The sequence below is a fragment of the Electrophorus electricus genome, chromosome 18, assembly GCF_041902795.1.
Source record: "Electrophorus electricus isolate QZ-2024a chromosome 18, ASM4190279v1, whole genome shotgun sequence".
Lineage (NCBI taxonomy): Eukaryota > Metazoa > Chordata > Actinopteri > Gymnotiformes > Gymnotidae > Electrophorus > Electrophorus electricus.
In genome coordinates this window covers 18268861-18290468 of record NC_137514.1, presented here as the reverse complement: position 1 = coordinate 18290468, position 21608 = coordinate 18268861, and the positions used below count along the sequence as shown (strand labels likewise).

At 38.3% G+C, this 21608-nt stretch overlaps 1 protein-coding gene across 7 annotated transcripts in view; it reads right to left on the bottom strand.

Annotated features, from left to right (window-relative positions):
- The window catches only part of LOC113579192 (receptor tyrosine-protein kinase erbB-4-like), a 127620-nt gene that overhangs the window by 47679 nt on the left and 58333 nt on the right, over positions 1 to 21608 (bottom strand). For 4 of the 7 annotated variants that reach the window (XM_035534817.2, XM_035534819.2, XM_035534820.2 and 1 more), the window contains exons 2-4: positions 20289 to 20440; positions 8651 to 8758; positions 8371 to 8557 (exon numbers count right to left, since the gene is read on the bottom strand). In XM_035534817.2, the coding sequence (XP_035390710.2) occupies positions 8371 to 8557; positions 8651 to 8758; positions 20289 to 20440 (447 nt within the window). The remainder of the gene's footprint in view (positions 1 to 8370; positions 8558 to 8650; positions 8759 to 20288; positions 20441 to 21608) is intronic. The other 3 variants (XM_035534821.2, XM_035534822.2, XM_035534823.2) reach the window with 1 other exon arrangement.

The window sequence follows — 21608 nt, the reverse complement described above, 5'->3', positions numbered from 1 at the left end:
TGCCATTGCAAAGTGGTTGCTATTGCACTGCATGGACTTAATATGTGGTTGCTAAGTGGTTGCTATGGTATCCTAAGAAGTTGCTATGTCCTTGCTAGGTGGTTCTTAGTGATAGCTAAACTGGTTGTTAAGTGGTAGTTATGGTCTGAGGTGGTAATTGCTATGCTGCTAATAGGTGGTTGCTACCTAGTTTCTATGGTATATCAGGTTGTTGCTAGGCTGGTGCTAAGTGCTTGCTATAGTGCTGCAGATGGTTACTATGGTCTTATTAAGTGGGTGCTATGGTATCCCAAGAAGTTGTTATGTCCTTGCTAGGTGGTTCTTAATTGGTTGCCTTGGCATTCCAGGTGGTTGCTATGGTATTCCAGGTGGTTACACTGCCATTGCTAGATGGTTGTTAAGTGGTAGTTATGGAGTCCAAGGTGGTGGTGATTGCTATGCTGCTACTAGGTGGTTGCTAAACCATTTCTATGGTATACCAGGTTGTTGCTAGGCTGATGCTAAGTGGTTGGTTGTTATAGTGTTCCAGATGGTTACTATGGTTTTGCTAGGTGGTTGCTATAATGTGTATAGTGAGTGCTAAAGTGAGGTGTGAATGGGAAGAACAGAGTGAGGGAAAGAAGAGGGTCTGTTCGTGTGTGCTATGAAAGTGTGGCCTACTGTGACATCATCAAGTGGCAGTTAAGATTCAGATTTCAAAATTTTGACCAAAACCTTATAAGTAGTCAGGTGAACAGATAACATTATGCTAGTCTGCTCGTATCTGATATAAATAAGTAAACAGTTGTTTTTGGTACTGCAACAATAACAGCATCAGTGTTACCTGCATTTGTGAACATACATATAATTTGATTAGGTCACTGCTTAATATGATGAATTAAATATTGATTTGATACTGCCGCAAACATACAACATCTTATTGGTTTCAATGCACATAAAAATGACAGGAATGGCACTAGCACCCTTTTGGGGAGAATTTCTGCTAATGGTGAGTGAATGAGTGAGTGACTATTTGAGTGAGACAGTGCAGGTCTATGTGATGCTTCACATCTAAAACATACTACACTTGGTTAAAAAGTATTACCTGTCAGGATATTGCCAAATCAATATTTTCATCCATAGAATAAAGATATCACTGGCATTAAAATGTCCTTTTAACTTAAAATAATCAACCATAGACTGGAAAAAAAAAATTGCTACATTAAATTCTTGAGAAAATTTGCTTTACTTTGAAATACAATCACAGAAGAACAGCACTATGATAAATTCTGGCTCATTTCTGAGAATCGTATGACTACAGGTCCACTGGATTGATGATCTGACAGTGATGAGGCCAGATGAATCACTTGAAGTGGGTGTGCTCCTAATCCTGATTTGATAATACATTTGTACATTATTTATGCACAGTATCCACGTATGTCAAAGATGCAACATGTTCTGGATGTAGTGCCCATATTTACCTACTTGTCATGCAGCAAAGCTGTGGAGATAAAGAGAATGTGGAGGAGCATGAGGTAGCGGCGCTTCAGTTGTCAAAGGAGCCATTTACCATTACTGTGATCATGCACAGCTTTTATCTATTAATGTATCACACCATTAGATAGTCCTATCAAAAGTGTTGCATTAGAAAGGAGACTTACCGCCATCTCATTCAGCCCTGTATGGCAGAAGATAATTTATTTACAATATAGGCAGCACACAGGTAATGTGCCAGTTCATTTTACATGCGCTCACCTTCAAGTCGTGTAATTAGAGAAGCGCAATGGAGAAGAAACTGGATGTTTTTTCCCCCCCACCATATGCTTTATTGTCCTAATGTCCCATGCGTCCATGTGCTTTGGGAGAAAATGTCCCTCTTTCAGTCATTCACCTGACAGCTCATCTGTGGGGAAATTGCATGCTTCATGGAGTTGGTGGGGACTATTTGATCAGTCTTGGGGGGTGGAGCCGCCAAAGAGGAATCGGTTTTCTTTAGGTACTTATTCAACATAGATGATGAGAATAAGCTACTTAACCATGTGTCATATGGAAGTCTATCAGCCATGGCACTTGCCTCACATGCTGCAGTACAATGCACAAATTAATTTAAGACCAAGGAGACAAATACAAAAGAACATGCTAGACTCCCTGAAAAGAAACCGAGTGCAGTAGTTGAAGATCTAACTCTTCCACTGGAGAATGAAATACTTTTTTTGGTGGACTGCCTCTTTGTGATGCTGCTTCAGGGTTTTACCTTGGCTTCCCAGCAGTCAAACACCTGAGTAACTTTTATTGCTGGGCCTCATTGCTCAGCCAGTACACAGAGATTACCATCCTGACGGCACTACCTAAAAATTGGATTGATTTTGAAAATTCTAAATTCCTGCTGGAAGATTTCTTGACACTGTTCTTAAACTCTGAAATGAAAGAACCTGATTTGTGGATCTCAGCTACCATGCTGACCCACATTGAAAGGCCAAGCACTATGACACAAAATAACCCCACTTACAATTATTTAGGAGTTGTAAAACTGGAGCATCAACTGGCCTGCTATGGTCTTACCCCAGAAAGGTGAATAGTTTTAATTGAATCAGCTTTTGCTGGTGATTATTTAACACTTGGCATTGTACTTGGCAGTGTACATGTGTAAAAAATATATGATAGTTTAATTTATTAATACTGTTTCTAGACAGAATGTTGACATTCAAAAAGTGAACCCAGTAACTACAAAATAAATTCCACTTATTAATTCAGAGCATTGGGGAAGTCTCGAGGCACTGCTCAACCTTCTCTTCCTCAGTCTCACCTATCCATAAACCCTCTGGCCAGTTGGCTGTCTGCTGGACATAAGTCCATGCAGAAAATGGGGTTCTGCCCAAATCAATCTGCCTGCGGGTTGGTCTCTCTGGCCACTACTGATGTCAAACTGCTGGCTTCAGAATATACCTGCACTCCTCTTCCACTGACTGTTTAGCACACACTCGGACCAGACATGGCTGAATGCTGTGGGAAGTGTTGTGAAATACTGAGCAGAAATGATCCTGTTTCTCATCACTAGAAAAGAAAATGCAAGAGAGTTCTCCAGACACCGAAGAGATGCATAGGATGTTTTCAGAGGAACAGGTTTGAAAAGTCCATCGCTATTTACAAACCAGACCTAGAATGATGGTGGGTGGTCATATATTCCCAAGGACGTCAAAGAGGATGGGGAGGATCCTGGCATTTATTTATTTTAGGCGTTTTTTAAATAGTAATGACCAGTAAAGCAGCAATTTATGTTTTTGGGAAACATTAGCTATACAAAAGGACATTCCAAGAGATTTTTAGATTTAATTCAAAGGATTAATACTTGAAAAGTAAATGTATTCCAACAGCGTAGAATTTACTAGAGGCTGTCTAATAAGCTGTGGTTTGTGTTTGTATGACCCTGCTTAATTAAACATTGTTGGGATTTTCAGTAAAAGTGGAAAGTATTAGAAATTATCAGCTTCATGCCCAGTGTCAGTGAAAGGCCATCATTTGTGCACTGTAAAACAGTGTATTGAATATACTGAATGCAGTCTATTTTTTTCTTGTATATAAAGCTAAAAATGTGTAAAAATATGTGTTTTGCTGTTTTTCTTGAACATTTGACATACAATGCTATGCAGTTATAAAATGTGTGCAGATAATTCTCTATTTATATATTTACATAATAATGTAGAGAAGAAGGCAAAGAAGGTAAAGTACGGATGACCTGATGTATGATAATAATATTTTCTGCACTAAAAATTATTCAGAGCCAATAGATTAGGTATACAAACAAACATGCTGTGTTCAAGGTGATGTCATCTTGTAGACAAACACTGATGGATCCCATGTGAGGGGCATTCTTGACCAGGAATCCTGGATAACACACACGCACGCACACACACACATATGCAAGGATGCGCGCACACACACACACACACACACACACACACACACACACACACACACACACACACACGAATGCACACATGCAAACTCCCCAGTCCTAAGCAAGTTTATTTATAGAAAAAAAACCTCTAGCTTTTAACTCATAAACATAATAGCATAAATGTAAAAAAAGACACGCAAGGCATGAAACGAAAAGAATATGGAGAAGTTAAATAGCACCGACTGAGAGACACCGTAGTGGTGTTTGTTTGAAATTTATGAATGATTGATAAATGAGGCACCACCCTAAATATGGGGAAATTATTATTAATAATTCATTATTGAAGGTTAATTAATACTGCATCAGTCTCATTTTGAAATTAGTTCAAATGTGTGCAGTGAACTAATACTTTTGGTAAAAATATACTTTCCACAGTGACCAATTTAATGAATAAATGTGAAGTTTATTGATTAATATTTGTAAAAAACTTTAGAAGGCATAGAATGTGTAAAATAAACAGATCTGGCTCAAGCATACAGAACTAACTAACTATCAGTTCTGTTACTATTATTATAATAATTATTATATAATACTAATTATAATACTAATTATAATAATAATTATATATATATATATATATATATATATATATATATATATATATATATATATATATAATCATTATAATTATTATTATTAACAGAAGGAAGAAAAAAAGATTAAACCCAAAATGAGAATGAATGAACCAAAAACCCCACACAGCTTAAACCAACACACACAAAATAAATATACACATCTTAAAGCTACAGTAACGCATGCAGCATAAACATACACATCTTAAATCTACACTAACTCAGACAGCTGAAACATACACATCTTAAACCTACTCATCTTAAACACAAATAGCTTAAATATGCACTAACTATCCTACACCGCTTAAACCTACACTAATACACAGCTTAAACACACACATCTTAAACCTACATAAATTAACCAAGAAACGTTTATGACCATGTAAATTAAATGATAAATGCTAATCAGGGAATTACTAAAGGGAAGTTAGGTTTTGTGTCCAATACCTATGCCAGAAAGGGGCCAAATGTTATCCTATAGTAGGAACAATAGTGAGAATAATGGACATCTATGTATAATGTTTAAACCAAACAATAATTAATTCTACAGTGGGACTAATTATTGGAGCAGTGGGTAAGGCTGGCATCAAAGCAGCATTGTGGATATAGGTAGCCTTAGTTCGATGATTCTCCCTATTCAGAGGTCATGTGGTTGTCCACTTGTGCTGGTTCAGATACGCAGCCATTTTTATGTCCAAGACCACACATACTTTCTGAATCTTATCAGGCACTGAGAGTGACCCAGTGATATCCGAAGGTCTGTAGAGATTTGGCAATGATGCCTGATCGGATCCATTCCAGTGCTGCTATACACTTTAGCTGAATAAGCAAGGCCTTTAGAGATGACATCATATGTATTGCACTTGCCAGTCTTTGAGAACTACTAATATTGACTTTGAATTTGAAGAATTTATATTAATTGCTGCCAGCCAAACAGAACTAACTTTAACTCTATCAATGACAGAAGAAAGAAAAATGTCTTTAAAGTGGTGGCGTAGTGAAGAACAAATTAAATGAACTAAGACTAACTGGCATACACTGGTGGGATGATAGACATACCAACATAAACGCAATTATAAGTACTTAATTCTTCCCGTGGGAGGTTCTAGATTTAAAATTAGCTGGACTTCCAATACTCCTGACACCTCCATGAAGTCCCAGAAATCTTCAATTAAAGTTAAAGCAATTTTTAACGGTCACTCTGGGGGTGTTACGAGAAGGGAGTAGGCTCGGCTGGTCTGTTTTTGAATATTCATCAAGGCTGGGATTAAGGCATTTTCCTCGATTTATCTTAAAAAAATAAAGAAAATAAATAAAGAAAAAGAAATGGAATAAAACTGAAACACAAAAGCATAACAAGAGATAAGTATGTATTTCTCTAAAAAATTGATATCTAAAGTTAGGTAAGGTGAGTTTTAGGACAAAATTAGTAAATAATTTCCATCACACTAATTTAACCTGAGCACAGAGTCTTCCATTTCTAAATGAAAGAAAGTAATATAACACATGACAATATATAAAGAAACAGTTATACATTTTCCCAAAGGCATATTATTTAGAAATAACTTGGTTATTACTTGGTTATTAGGTTATGAGGAAAGCTTTTTAGTCACATTCATTTTGCCATGACATTAAACAATCTTCCTCAACCTACTATGCCTAAATTAAGGAGGTAATCAACTCCTTAATAACATTTACAATGTTGCTACGGACACTCTACAATCATATTAGAAAGATATGATTATCATAATAATTTCATGACATGGCATGGAGGAAGAAGGTAGTATGTATAGTTGATATATACAGAGATCACACAACAGTTCAACAGTAATGAAACTAATCCGATTTTCCCATGACTGAACACAATTCTGAAATGTTATGCATCACAATCTACCATGATGAGGTGATGCAGTTAACTGATCCATGTTGAGAACCTTGTGGCAGTCTCTGGAGGGCACTGTGGATCCATAGCTCTAATATGCAGCTCTGGGTTTTTAATATAAAAATGGACAAATGTGGTACTGTCATGATGGTCATGAGAAAATATTTTCTTTGGGGAAGGTTAGAATTCAGTAGCCATTCAGGTATATGGAGTTTTACTAAGCATCTCAGATCTGAACACTATGGAATGCGAGTCTATTCTTGAATTCCAAGAGGGGTGGTTTATGGCTTTTGAATTCACCAGGCTAGATTGGATAGCAGTAAAATTGAGCCATGTGTCCTTGTAGAAGTCATAAACCTCTCTTACAAAGAGGATTTGGAGACCTGATAAGGTGGTGGAGCTCAGACCTGGTGGAGCCGTGTGTGTGTTCTGGTCCTGATAACTGGTCATCCAGTGTGGGTGTTGTAGGGTATTTAGTAGTGAAAGCACAGTGAAAGAGGATAGGGAGGCAGGACTACTGTTCTCCACTACAGACATCTACATGCATTATTATTTGCAGTGCAAATTATTAGCTGCAGGGTAATATAAACAAACAAAAACAGACTTCAATAACCATTAAATTATTAGTTGGCCCAGGACTATGCTTAATGTGTGAGGTCTGCCTGGCTATCATCCTTATAGGTGTCATTCTATACAGAATAAAAATATTTGGACGGTCTGACTTCATATGCACAAGAACTGCTAATTATCTTGGGCACTTAGAGCTAATTTACTGCTAGTTGGCAACTGGTGTAAAGACTTTGGTGGTTTAAAGTATTCACAGTTACATATTAAATAGTTTACTTTGTACATATTAAAGTTTTCTTTGATTAGAGCAGCTTCCCCTTGTTTATGGTAAGGGACTACAGAACAGCCTTGTAGAAAATGTTCCTTTTTTGGAACCTTCAAATAATATGAAGTCAGCAAAGTCACAAGTGAATAGCCTGACACAGCTGAAAAACATACAGGCTTTATGGCAAGCTCAAAGTCTTGCTTTCTCATAACAAACAGCTTGTGTGAGTTTAACAAAATAATTCCAGAATAATATTTTGGGTGCTTCCTGGTTTTTACACAGAATATGATATGAAGTATGAAAGAAGACAGAGCAAGAGAGTGTGTGTGAAAGAGGGAGAGATAGAGGGAGAGAGAGATAGTGGGAGAGAGAGGGAGGGAGAGAGAACACCACACACAATGACAGGCTGAGACATGGAATAATGAAATAGTAACAGCGAGACAGAAACAGAGATGGTTGCGGGACCAGTGAGAAGGGTAGCGACAGAAGCTTAAACTGGTATCAGAGTACACGAATTCAGCCCGATTTTGTGATCGCCAGCAAATTTCCAGCCTCAGTTCCGAGTGTTGGGAATGAGAGGTTTTGTAGTGTGACCTAATCGAAGAACAGCGATGTGGTATCCTGAGTTTTGTCAGACTGTTGCCGCATGACAGCGTGACAAAAAGTCTAGCATGTCAGAATTTTTTAAACATTTTTTAGCCTAGTCTGACAACTTTTATGACGCTTTCGTTGATGCTGACCAATAGGATGACAGACTGCTCTCTGGTGCACATATGGACTCAAAACAAAGGCGAAGAGGAATGCTGCTGTTGCTGTTGATTTCAGATTGTGACACCACATGATATTAACACATATCTCGTATCTTCATTTATCAGAATATACAATTCCGAAACCCAATAATTTGTAACTCCATGAGACCTGTATATATACAGAGAACCTGGTAGCTAGCTACATATACATAATATTCTTGACACACCACTACCTTATGTTCTATTGAAGGATAGACGACCAGTCCATACCGTCCTCTTTGGGGCATTCAGGCACAAGTACACAATCTTTTTTTTTCCTTTTCTTTCATTTCCTTCTCTGAACACAATACATACAGCAACAGAGAGGTGCATCAAAAGAGAGGGAAAGGAGGGCATACCTGTGAGGTTCTTGAGGCCCAGCTGTCGGAGGCCATAGTAGCCGTCACGCCTGTAGTTGAGGAAGATTGCCAGAGCGTAGCGGCCCTCATACAGCTTGGTGCCGCGGATGAAGCGCAGGTTCTCCAGAGGCAGGTACTCAAACTGGTTCAGGGCCACCAGCACGTAACCTGTCACCTCCCGGATGGACTGCAGGGAACATAGCAGAAAACAGAAAACTGAGCATCCTTTAAGGGACTGACAACTGGCATCTTACTGGTTGTTGAATGTAGCAACACATACCAATTCATGGCAAATCAACAGAAGGCAGAAGATGTCTTCTCTTGCAATCAGTTCCCCAGAAAATGGCCCTGCACTCTGTGTTGAAACTGGCCTTCTGCACAGTAATGACTGCAATAAAGATCAGTGGGTTTTTCCAGGTCATGATACTATGGTGGTCTACAGGACGATAAATTTTGCAAGTGTGCAAGCATGTGCATATTAACCTCCACTTGGATAGCTACAATCAGAAAATTCCAGCACCCCCAACACTAATGTCTCAGACAGGGTTATTCATCCAAGTGGCTACATGCCTGTACCTAGTAATTCCCTTAAGGAAAACGGATGTTGCCCTAGTCCTTGGCATGGCATACATGTGCTTTGTTATGGACACATGATCTCTGTGTCCATGACAGATCTATAGACCTCTTAACACTATATATTTCTCAAAATGGTTGTTTTGCCTTTAGCCATGTTCAGGATTTGTTTTCTAGACTCCTTACAAATGTGTGCCAAAGCGAGCACCACTTTCCTGTTCCAAAATCGCACAAAATTGTGTGGTTAAATTGTTAAAACTGAATTCGATATAACTGCTGTTTGTACAAGGTGGTTATTCAAGGTCAAGTGCATGTCACCTTTTTGTCATTTCACTGTAACATGGTTCTGATGCAGAGCAAGGTGATAAACCATATGTGTAGAGTACCTAATGTTGTCTACTGGCATCTTACAAACAAAACGTTGAACAAAAAACTTCCAAGCAATAATTACTGTGGCAAACTTCACCTCCTACTACAGCTGATAATAGGCAGGAACTACAATTCTCTTCATTCTCTTCTGACACCACACACAATGGCTGGAGAAATTAGAATGCTGCAACCTGTAATTACTAAGATTATACCTTACAGGTTCTTCGATTATTAAGTAAGAGGTGGTGTTGGGTCAGATCACATGTGTTCCAGGAAAATAACCTCGAATTGAATAGTTTGTCTGCATAACAAAATAGAAGTAATTGGCAGGTGGCATTTCTACAGAGGATCACAATGTTCACACTAATAATGGGCTTGAACAATGCCTGGAAAAAAAAAAAAAAGTATTGCATAAATTTCTCAACATACAGTAGTTGTTTTACAGCATACTATAAAACTTTTTTTGCACATTGTATTGGATGTGACAGCATGAGAAGCAAATTTGCTGTCATTGTCATACCATGTTCTTTTTATCTTCTTATACCTTGTTTTAATTAAACATGTGATGACACTTTACCCACAGCTAGAAAAGTTTCCCACAGCTAGTAAAGTGGTAGCTAATGTGTCAGTTCTAAGTACACGTTATAGAATAGTACCATACTTTGCAAATGCTTTTGACGTTAGCTTCACAGATACATTATTGCAGGCATTAAAAGATGGAACCAACTTTATGCTGTCTCCACAGCGTTACACTGACTCCACAGTTACACTGAATTTACAGGTCTCTCTCTCTCTGTATGCTTGTTTGTCTATTTATGTGTGCATATATGTGTCTCTGTGTGTGTGGGTGTGTGTGTGTGTGTGTGTGTGTGTAACTTATTTTAAGAGGAGACCATTTTAAGCCAGGTGTGCTATGTTTTCTTGTACTGTACACACACCATCACAATAACTCTCTTCTGTGAGTCTGTTCGATATTCTACACTCTCCACATTGAGAGGTTATTGTTCTTTACCTTTACTAGAAATTCTCAGGAGAGACCCTAGGAAATGTCAATGTAGTCAACCATAAAGGACATTCCCTTATTGAAACTGCAAGTATATTCAAGCCTTATTGAAATTGCAAGTGTCTTCCAAAAACCTCATATGGTTTTGACCAAAATCAGCATAAAGTCAGTGTAACTGTACAATGAGTCAGGCTTTACTTCTGACATTATGGCTTTATTGCAACATGGTCTTCAAAAAAACAACCCTTTCTGAGCCTTTAGATAATTACAAAAACGGTCAATAATCTGTGCTGCAGTAATAACCCAGAACAGAAACTGTGATGCATTAAAGGATCATACCATTGTTTGTGGTATGTATATATCTGTATGTTTTATTTCATGCATTTGGATCAAAAGAAGAAATGTCTTTGCCAGACACTGTCTGTCTGTGACATCTCTGCATGGCTTACCCAGGTAGGAGAAACCTGAGGTATCGTGCTCGCATGCTATTCCTGGAGGACTGCAGTGTTGCACAGTTTAGTGCTTCCTCTGTTCCAGCTCATCTCATTCATTAGTTAACCATCAAGGAGTTGAATCACTGAACTGTGCAGTGCTGGGGCCATTACTGACCGCAGCAGGCCTGCCAGAGCTCTTGCTGAGAGGCACAGCTACAAGAAAACTTCACCAGCAAGAAATAAGTTCTCATCCAGCCTGCTCTGAACATCAATATAGATATGATTTTCACACAAATCCCTTTCCCTTAACTCACCTTACTCTGTGCAGCCTGTGAATAAACACCTCCATATTACAAAAAAATGGAAGAGTCCATAGTGCATAATGCAGCAGGTTAACTGATAGAGACTGTAGGGGACCTCAAAGGCTGCGTGTATTTTATGATATCGCCCACTTCTGGGGTTAGTCAGTGGGCCTCTATCACCCCATCGCTCCTGGGCTCATGACACGTCCATGTTTGGGCCTGTGAGAGAGGCGGGGAGCCCCCGCCTGCTTTCCAATCACCAAGGAAACAAAATAAATGTCATTGCCACAGTTTAACGCAATCTGTTTGTTTATGGTTCTGCCCCCACGCGGCAAGCAGCGCGACGCTGTGCATATTTGCCCGAAACCAGCTGCCACAGAGAGATATTAAAAATCCACAGAGAGAAATGATTTGAAGAGGCTCATAAATTAAGCGCCGCTGAATGCTGGGTTTAATGTCAGCTCACACTGGAGGGAAAGTTTGGTCCGCTATACGAAACACGACTTCACCCAGGGAATTAGTAGTGCATACCCCGCTGCTCTTACCCAACTCAGGGGATCGCTTCCGAACAATAGCAATCGCTAGGGTAGTCTGGAGAAAATGCAGCAGTGCACAGGCATGTGGGAGGGAGAGATTAAGACTGGGAAGCACTGGACAATGGAATGGTTTACAGGTTAGATATAATAAACAATGTTCAACAAACATGACAAAATACATAGATAGTAAGAATAGTAAGTCTCAATCTTCAAGGCTTTAATCTTTAATACATTGTACATATGGTAATACATTATCCACTGGTGCATGGCATCAAAGAGAGATGCTATATGATAGACTTAGACCATTAACCAAAGTGCATGTATGCTTGTGTCATGGTCAATATTGTCCAGTCTGATGCATTAAACTGCAATCTTGCCATTGAATAGCACTCTATCAATTATGTTAAACATTTCCCATTGTCCATAGTTTGCGGTGTAATCACAATATGATCATTTCACCTTCGACACGCTGCCAACATTCCAGTCAGAACAGTATGAAACCACTGTTATCTTGTGATTTTGGAACATCCATAGCTTTGCAGTTTTAAAAGGAATTCTATTAGATTGAGGGGAAATGTCACTAATGAAAAAAAGGATGAAGAGTAATAAGAATGGTTTCAGAAGGTTATTTAAATGTAGGGACTTCTCATTCACTGAAGCCAAAAGTCTGTCAATTCTACACATGATAATGCTCAAATATGCAGTGGTCTCAGTGTAACCCAGCACAAATTCGCTGCCAACATTTCTAAGGCTTTCCTGCACCAGAAAAATCTAATAAAGAAATGTAAATAAGGTCTTTGTCCACTTCATGAAAAGAGAAAATGCTGATGTGAGCAAAACCATCAAAATAATAGATGACAAATATTGCCTACTAATGCAAATTATTTGCATTTTAATATGTGACTAAATAACACTACAAATAACCTCTGAAATTTCCCTCAAAGCAATGCTAAAAGTATGTAAAAACATTGTATCGCATATGACATAGACAATACTTGTCTGTTTAATCATAAAAGCAGGGCTCCTTAACATACGGCACTGCAATAAGAAAAGTGTCAGATCACCCCCTCCCTGGTATCGCGGTTCTCATGGCAACACCTTCATGCATTCTTTGTTTTGGTTCTTGGGTTTGTTTTTGGTTTCATTCTGTTCCACCCCCTTGTTTAATTCCTCACCTATTATTGTCCTCACCTCATTCTCATTAAGTCTTGTTAACTAGTGTATTTAACCCCTGCATTTCCCTCTGATCTTTGTTGGTTATTTTGTCTTTGTTTCGTATGCTACATGTCTTACTTTGCTCAATGTTTATTTCTTGGGTTTTTTCTGTGTTCACATGTCCTGGTTAGCCTGTTATGTTTTTGTGTAATCTCGTTTTGGTTTGTATAGCTTGGTTTTGTTCGAGTTCTTCTTTAAATTTATTAAATCCTTCCTATGTTTGCATCCGTTTCTTTGCCTCAATCCCTGCCCAACATTACATAAAGTATGTAGCATTTTAATTGTGTGTCAAAGACAAAGATAAATGTATGAAAGGGCCATTTATTAAAGTACATTAGTATAAATGAAATAGGCCATGATACTGTAGCAAGTTATATATGTTTTATAGTTACAAACACATATAGAAAAACATAATCACATAATGTTTCTAGATAAATGAATCAGATCATTTTTAGGTGTTCTCATGAACAGGATGTCTTGCATGAACAGGTATTAAACTAAAAATCCTGTTTATGTCATTTACAGCAATTTTCAAAAATTTGCTGAATCTGGCAAACTGTTCCAAACCCTTCTCATACAAAAATTGGAAGGGTTTTTAAGATAAGCACCAGTGTCACCAATACAAGAGATTATCAAATGACATCTGCATTTAAAGTCTGTGCTGAAACAGGAAAAAAACATATACACCTACAATGTACTAGTGACTTAATTACTGAAAACACTACATGAAGTGGTACAGTGATACACATACAGAAGAGTGAGTCTGCCTTTTCTGACTGTGTCCAAGATACTTCGATAAGTATAAATAATGCTTCCACACTTTAAGCCAGTGATGCCCTCAGCTACTTCCAAATAACAGAATAATATAAAAACAAAATGTAAAATGCATATAGTGTTATAAATAGGGGAGTTGCATAGTTTGTTCAAATTTCAAAACAAAAAAGAATAACAAACAAAAACCATGTTACACAAAGAAGCAGCTGTTAAAGTGAGCAGTGACTCAAACAGCAGGCAGCTGTGTTAGGGGAAGAACAGCAGTGGCTTAGACTGACTCACAGCGAGTTGCTATTGAATGTATGCCAAATGTTATACATGCAAATGATTTAATGTCACTTTGAAGCACACCACTTTCTTGAAAGGTCTGTGTCTGTACTGTTTAAATGCCAAATCCACAAAGCTATTAACATTTTACTCATTATGCACATCTAAGTATGAAAACTGATTAGGATGAAGATGAAGAAGGGTTGGGAAGAAGTCAATAAACCAAGCTCATGTATTCCTTCAAAAATGACCCACAAAAAATGCCTTCTTTAATCAATAAATAAATAACTGTCAATGCACCAAAGAAACACACCCCAGCCAAAAAAAGGAATGCAATTAATATTACAAACATACAGAATATTTGTATCAAAGATTTTTTGATCCATTAAAGCATATTTGTATCAAATATTTTTTGATCCATTACAGCTTTTTGTATTCCTTCCTTTTTATCAATATCAATTCCTTCCAACATTTTTATCAATATTTCTTGCTCCTTATCTGGCTGGATTGCCATTAGCTGGTTGGCCATTTGCCTATCTGGATCTGGGGGTCCCACTGGATATTATTTTTGTAGTTTTCTCCCAGTCTCTGTAGGTGGACTTGGGGATCGCTAGCCCATATTCCTTGTAGACACCACATGTGTGTCTTAGTTTGTGCTGTTGACCCTATATCATGAAGCTTTATATCATGTCCTGGTCTGTATCAGGGACCTCTTTTGTATAGTCTTGTATGGTCAGATGATGTTTGCCTGCTTTCAACAATCTAGTACTAAGTGAGTATACTTCTGCCTGCCTTTTCTAGCCACTTCTTGCAGGACTTTCTCATTCTATTTTCATCTACTTTCATGCTATCCGCACCCTCGGTTTCTCTTGAACTGTTCTCCTATTGGACATCCTCACTTCTCTCCAGTACAAGTATTGTCAAGGTGGATCAGTGGGTCAAGAATTGCATAACACACACACACACACACACACACACATATATATATATATATATATATATGTGTGTGTGTGTGTGTGTGTGTGTGTGTTTTTCAGTCCTTTTCCTGTTGTATATGCATATTTCTTTAAGAATTGTAATTGGGTCGTAATCAGACATACGGCTCGACAATAATCAAGGTCATCCAAATGAATGGAGACTGGCCTGCTCATGGGCTTCCAGTGAACTCAGCATTATCCTTTCATTTAAGTGACCTTGATTAATGGCCAGCCTGATGTCTGATTACGACCCAATTACAATCAACCAATTGAATTTTAAGTGGTCTTGGAAAAAGAAGATGGATAGTGAGAGAGAAAGTTTCATAAATCTTTTAGTGGCCAGTCAGGTTCATCATATACTCTTTATGTCCTCATGATTTTCGTGAAAGATCATCTGCAGTTTTTTGGCCATCAGAGCTTGTATATGCTTGTACAAACTAGAAAAAAAAACCCACAAATCTGAACAAAACCAATACTGCATATGTCTTCTGCACAGTCTCCCTTGTACTCCATTTTAATTATTTATCTCTGTCCCTTTCTCTTACTGAACAAATGGGGTTTCTCTCCATCATAAAGCACCTTGTCCCCCATATGTCTCATTCCTCTACACAGAGTAAAAAAGGGTCATTTGTCAGTTTTGGCATTTTATTAACTAATAATGTGAAACTTTAGTTTAAAGATTAAAATGTAAAGTTTAAAGTTCCACCTTAATACAAATGTATCAAATTTCTAAGACATTAAGCAATTTGCTTAAGATTTAAACAATTATTTGACAAAGTTGCTTAATCTTAAACAAATGTTTCCTTCCTTGAAATCAATGGAGAGTAGCACTTTGTGGATGTTAATTTTAATTAAAATAAATAAATAAATCAAATCCCCCTCTCTCAATCCTCTGACTACCAAGCCTGTCAAAATGTGTACCCTTTTCTCACTCACCTAAGACAGGAAATGAACAGGAAATCTGCATGTGTTTGGAAAAGAATTCTGGAGTGGTAGTAGGCCTCTACTGGACTGGACTGTTTGTTATGTAGTGCAGTATTCAACCCTGAGTAATACATATTTAAGTGCTAGTTTGAATGAAAACAAAAGCTATTTACTGCTTATATATCAAGAGATGCAGTTTCTATAAAATCCATTTGGATTTTGTGGCAGCTAAAACGAGTCTCAAACCCTAACTCTTAATGCAATAGTCTTTGAACAAAATGAGAACAGAAGTATTTATGCTGCAAGGGCACTGCTCGAAAAAGGACAGAGCTCAAAAAATACCACAGCTCAAAAAAGGCCACAGCTTGAAAAGGGGTGCTACAGGATGCATTGAGATGAAAACTTATTTGATTTCAAAACAGAACTACAGTTATCAAAAGTGAATATTCATAAAAGGTTCAAGGATGGAATGGAGAAATTATTCTAGTCACCGTGAAATTATGAGAGCATGAAAATCATGAAGGTTAAATATAAACTTTTCTCCAAAAGCATTTTGTGACATGTCGATGAAACAGGAGCAAGACGCAAGTGCGAAATAAAGCACAAAATGTTTATTCAGAGAGGTTTAGAACAAGAACGGAAAGACGAGATTCAAATAATGATCAGACTTGCTCAGTCACTAGCGAGGCTAGGATGTTCAATGTGAAGCACTGAACTACGGCACCTGTGGGGTTTAAATAAGAGGAAAGGGGGGATAAGGCACAGGTGTATGTAATGATTTAATATGCTGGTGACTGGGATCAGGCAAGTTTTGTGCAATCTGTGCAGTGTGTTGGCTGGATACTGGCTGGGGTGTGATGCATTTGATTATACAGTACATTTTTAATTTTTCAAATCCAAACAAATTTGCATTATACCTGTTATCAATTACACATTGAAGTGAGGTTGAACAAATAATAAATGTTCACTATATAAGAATTTAAGATGATTCCTCCAATGTGTAAATTATAGATGCAGGTCAACATTCTTAATCTCATTTTGGCGCTTCTGCTTCGTTGTGGCCTTGTTCTCCTTTGCTCTTTCACTTCCTGCATTTCCACTTCCTCTGCTGCAGTGCACCGGCCCCCTCTGCCAGGAGAGGGGACTTTATTTCAAGTGATGCTGAAAGGTGTGTGATTGAGCGGAGAGGCCACACGGGGGCTGGTGACTGCAGCTGCAGCTCCGAGAATAGCGAGAGGAAGAAGCTGAGCCTGATGGTGGAGCGGGAAGGGGGGGGTCACACTCTCTGAAGTGTGTGTTTTCTTGCCTTTCAGACTCTGGTGGGGTGGGGGTGGGGTGGATGCAGTAGACAGGGTAGACGGAGGGCAGGAAGTATGCTGTTTTTCGTCTCCATTAAAGGTTATTCTGAAATAAAACCACTAAACCCCTCTTTGAGATGCTTTCAGAAAGAGTTCTGTTAAAGGAGTGCCTTATCCATCAAAGGTAACATGGCTAACATTTAGGAACATCGAAATGACCAGCAAGCATGATTTGTGTAATACTAATTGTTCCCTAACAGTGTTAGTGTTACGTTAAACAATGTCAATATCATATGAAGATGATATCATTCATCATGAATATAGAACAAAATGTACTTTTTTTAACCCCTTTTCTGTTGCATTCAGACAGCACAGTAACTATGATGTAGGACAATCAAAATATTTTGTCTTTTTAGACTACGGAAAATAATGAAATTAAGTTTAAAGTAAACAATGTCTTGTTCTGTTATTTTTTAAATATATTTTCTGGCAATAACAAAGATGAGGATAAATATGAAGACAAATAAATTGCTTAATTTTATTTTTACACAAGTGACTAATTTTGCTCCTGTGATATAAAAAGGCAGGGGAAGTATGATTAATCAATGGCAACAGAGAGCCTCTGCAATGACACATGGACACACTGAGGCTATTGTGCTAAACACAATGTCAGCGCACAGCAGCATGGACCTGCATAGCGGGTCGCAAACGGAACCCTTTAATACTACAGAAAGGACAGCAGATAGAATTAATGAACAGGCTCTTGATGTGCTGAAAACCATCAAATCACTGTCGTGCTCTCAGTCAGCACACGCAAGTGCTTCCAGACTCACTGATCAGATTTTAATGAAGAGTCATTCAAGGGCTGTAAAATCATTAGTTGCTGCTGGCCAGACAAAGCAATGGGGGAGCTATCCCTTATAGGACAGAGATGAGAGAGGGTGACTTCAGGAAAACAGTGCTTCTAAAACAAATGCAAGTATCACTGATCAAAGGCATTAAGTTCGGTCAGGATTATCACTGACATATTGCTTTATATTAATTGTTATGTTATGAGAAAACAAGCAATATACAAACAGAATTTATCTGCTTCTGAGGAGTTGGCTGATTTTGGACACTAAAATACTTTATGGTTTGAGCTGTTTGGTTCGAGACAGCATTGAAACATACAGATCACCATATGAGCTTCTAGAGCCCTTCTCTTTAAAAGGTCTGCCTAGTATCCTGTGCTTTGTTACCCATGTCATTATGAGGCTATGTCTTTGGTATGCTAGGAGACAGTCTCAGTGTAGGTGAGAGGAATATAAACAGTGCTTCTCAAAGGGCAGCTGGCCTCTCAGGCCTTGACAAGAGAGCCATGAACGGAGGTGACACTCCAATGACGGAGGTGACATTCTAATGATGGAGGTGACACTCCAATGCAGGTGACACTCTGACAGTTGCCATGTTTTACTGTTATGTTGTGGATTTTGGAAGAACCTTGCATGTTACAAGAGAATCTGCTGTCTTTACAACTCTTGTCAATTTTTTGACAAGCTCTACAAGCAAAAAAGCATCTTTGATGGTTAGAAGCAAAGCATTATAATAAAGCTGATGTTCCCGTCCAATCATAAATAAGATTAACTCAAGAGGGAAACAAAAAATAAGTTGAGTAAATTCAGTTCAAGTTACAAATAAACATTTGCAACATTCTGCAGCAATAGAAGAAGCACATTGCAAAAATAGAAGAAATAAAGAAAAACATTTCTGTCATTTCAACTTCACTGTATCTCAAACCAGAGTGCTATGCTTCTTTTCAAATGGACCATAATGCTTCTTTCACAGACTGACAGTGTAAAGTATCTCAGGCCTCATCTAGCGCCTATTTGCCAAGTCTCTTTCGGCACATCCGTGGTGTAGCTGGGTTTCTTATAGAAATGACATGCATGCCAGATATAGCAGGTGAATCAGACTCGCAGATAAGAAGCACTGACAAGACTCTGCAAGTACAGCCCTGGAGCAGAGAGTAGATGTATCGACCCTGGTGTATGAGTCCATCCCAGTGCATTTATATCGGCAGCGATCCCCTGCCAGCGGGTGAGCATGTGTCGCACCGGCTCAGAGACTGCAGCAGAAAGCCAAAATATTAACAATGCACAAGGATCCTGATACTGTATAAACACAGACCTCATAGTGGAGGTTATTTGTGTACATAAATAAAGAGATATGGGGAGTATATAATAGAGACATCCTGCATACTTATTGTCATAATAAATTATGTCATAATAAAATGACCAGATGGCTAACACTTGTGTTAATGATATTGCAGCTAATAGAAATACTTCTATCATTTTTTTTTAAATGATATTGCAGTAATTAGCAATACATAATGTAACATCAAATGGGGGTAGTGGTTATATGTCGGGGTCATGGAGAAAGGACAATGAATATTTATGGGCCTATGCTGGGGGTGGTGCAAATATGATTTCAGTTTGTGCAATCTGTTACATTTATTTACTTTGGCCCCCAAGTTCACCTCCAATCTTAGGTTTAAATCCAACTCACCATCAAACATATTTATACTAGAAAAGCATTTTCATCTGTGTTTTATGTCTTAATGTAACTGCAACATGTCTACACTGGTGTCTAGCTGTGAAGACCCATATTTAGCATGTCTGTTTGGGGTTGATGTTTAGGATTGTCCTGACTTAATCATTGTGAGAGGTTTTGGTGTGATAGGATTTGGAGCTTACATTTACCTTCATACCTTTTTTTTGTTAGGGTTTTGATGTTCATAGTTCAAGATTAAGGCTAAATTTAAAACACAAGAATCTAAATCTGGTCCTGATATACTGCCCTGCACTTTCAATTCAGTTTAATTCAACAGACCTTTAATTATCCTCTAAGAACAAACTACGGCAAAAAGACACAGAGCACAAACTTACATGAACATAGATGTAATAAAACCACATAAGACTCAATTCACCTTCAGGAAGTTGACACAGGTATGTCATAACCAAAAGGACTGTGAGTTGGGTACCCATGGTTAAGGTTGTCCTGGTAGAGTAATCATCCACAAGATTTGGCATAGACTTAGAACAATGGCTAAATTGCCTTTTGTCTGACTCATTGTTTCTCTTTTTTTTTCTTTTAGCTTTTAGAATTGTAGGATTTAAGGATAGAACTTGACTGACTCACTTTGCAACTGCGATTGATTAGGTTATGTCTGATGATGTAGGGTTTAAGTCAGGGATCCGCTCAACTCACCTTCAGGAAATTGAGGTTGCGGTTGTGTTCGATGCTGGTGATCTCCAGGTTGCCCATCACCACCTCACAGTTCTCGTAGAACTTGCGCAGAGTGTGGTAGTGCTGATCCAGATCTGACAGGGTGCTGAGTTTGTTATCAGTTCCAGGACACACTGTAAAACAGATACGAGGGTGGTGGCATTCTGGTCAATCGCTGGAGATGAAAGGAATATAAACAGTGCATCTTCAAGGACAGCTGGCCCTTCAAGCTTTGGTGAGAGTGCTTGCTGATGGAGGTGACGTTCCACCGACAGAGGTGATGCTCCACAAATGGAGATGACACTCCAAAAGTGGCTATGCTTTACTGATTTGCCATGGATTTTAGCAGTGAAAATGACTGTGTAAAACTATAAAACCAGTACAAACCCCACAAACACACTAAGGCTGCCTACAGTAAGATGCACCACCCACTTGATTAGACATGGCTGGGGTTTTCTGTGTGTAAGTCTCAACCCACAAGCATTAATAAAACATATAAAACCCCAGAAACACTGCTGTGTATGATACACTGATACCAGCACAATTTCCAATAGCATGCCAGTGCTCCATTACCGTATCAGTGTAACTGTTGCAATAATAATGGCCTATTACACAAAAAATATATATACAGTCATTAGTGGGTCTGGTGGTTTGAGACTATCAAAAGGGGGGAAAAACTGCCTTTGAAACTGTGCATATTTAATTTTGAGCCAAACATCTGAATTATGAGTTATGAATATATGAATTAGATATTATATTTCGTAATCGTTTCATCTATGGTTTGTGCAAAGAGCACATATCCAGCATACCTCTACTGCAAATAAGGTATGCAGCAGTGTTAATCAAACAAAACAAGAAAGCAAATTGACTGGGATCATTAGAGTAATCCTGACATAATCATTGTAACACAAGGTTTTGATTTGACAGCATTTGTGGCTTAGGTAGTAGAGTTTACCTTCAGCAAGTTTGGCTGGTTAGGGTTGGGTTGGGGGTTTATAGTTCAAGGAGAAGGTTTATGACACTAAAACTGGTACTGTAGATATACTGTTCTGTGGAGTTTAATTCTAACACTTTCAAATCAGTTCAGTTCAATAAAACTAATTATTCCCTAAGGAAAAAAGTGGCAAAAAACACAAACTTACATAAACACAGATATAATAAAACCACATAAGACACATGACCCAGAAGAGCATGATTCTATATATTGTATGGTACTAGTTTCCAAAGCTGGATGGCGGTATAACAGCACCAGTCTTATTTAAGAGGGCTGTTGCAACTGGGATAATTGCAAACCATTCTATA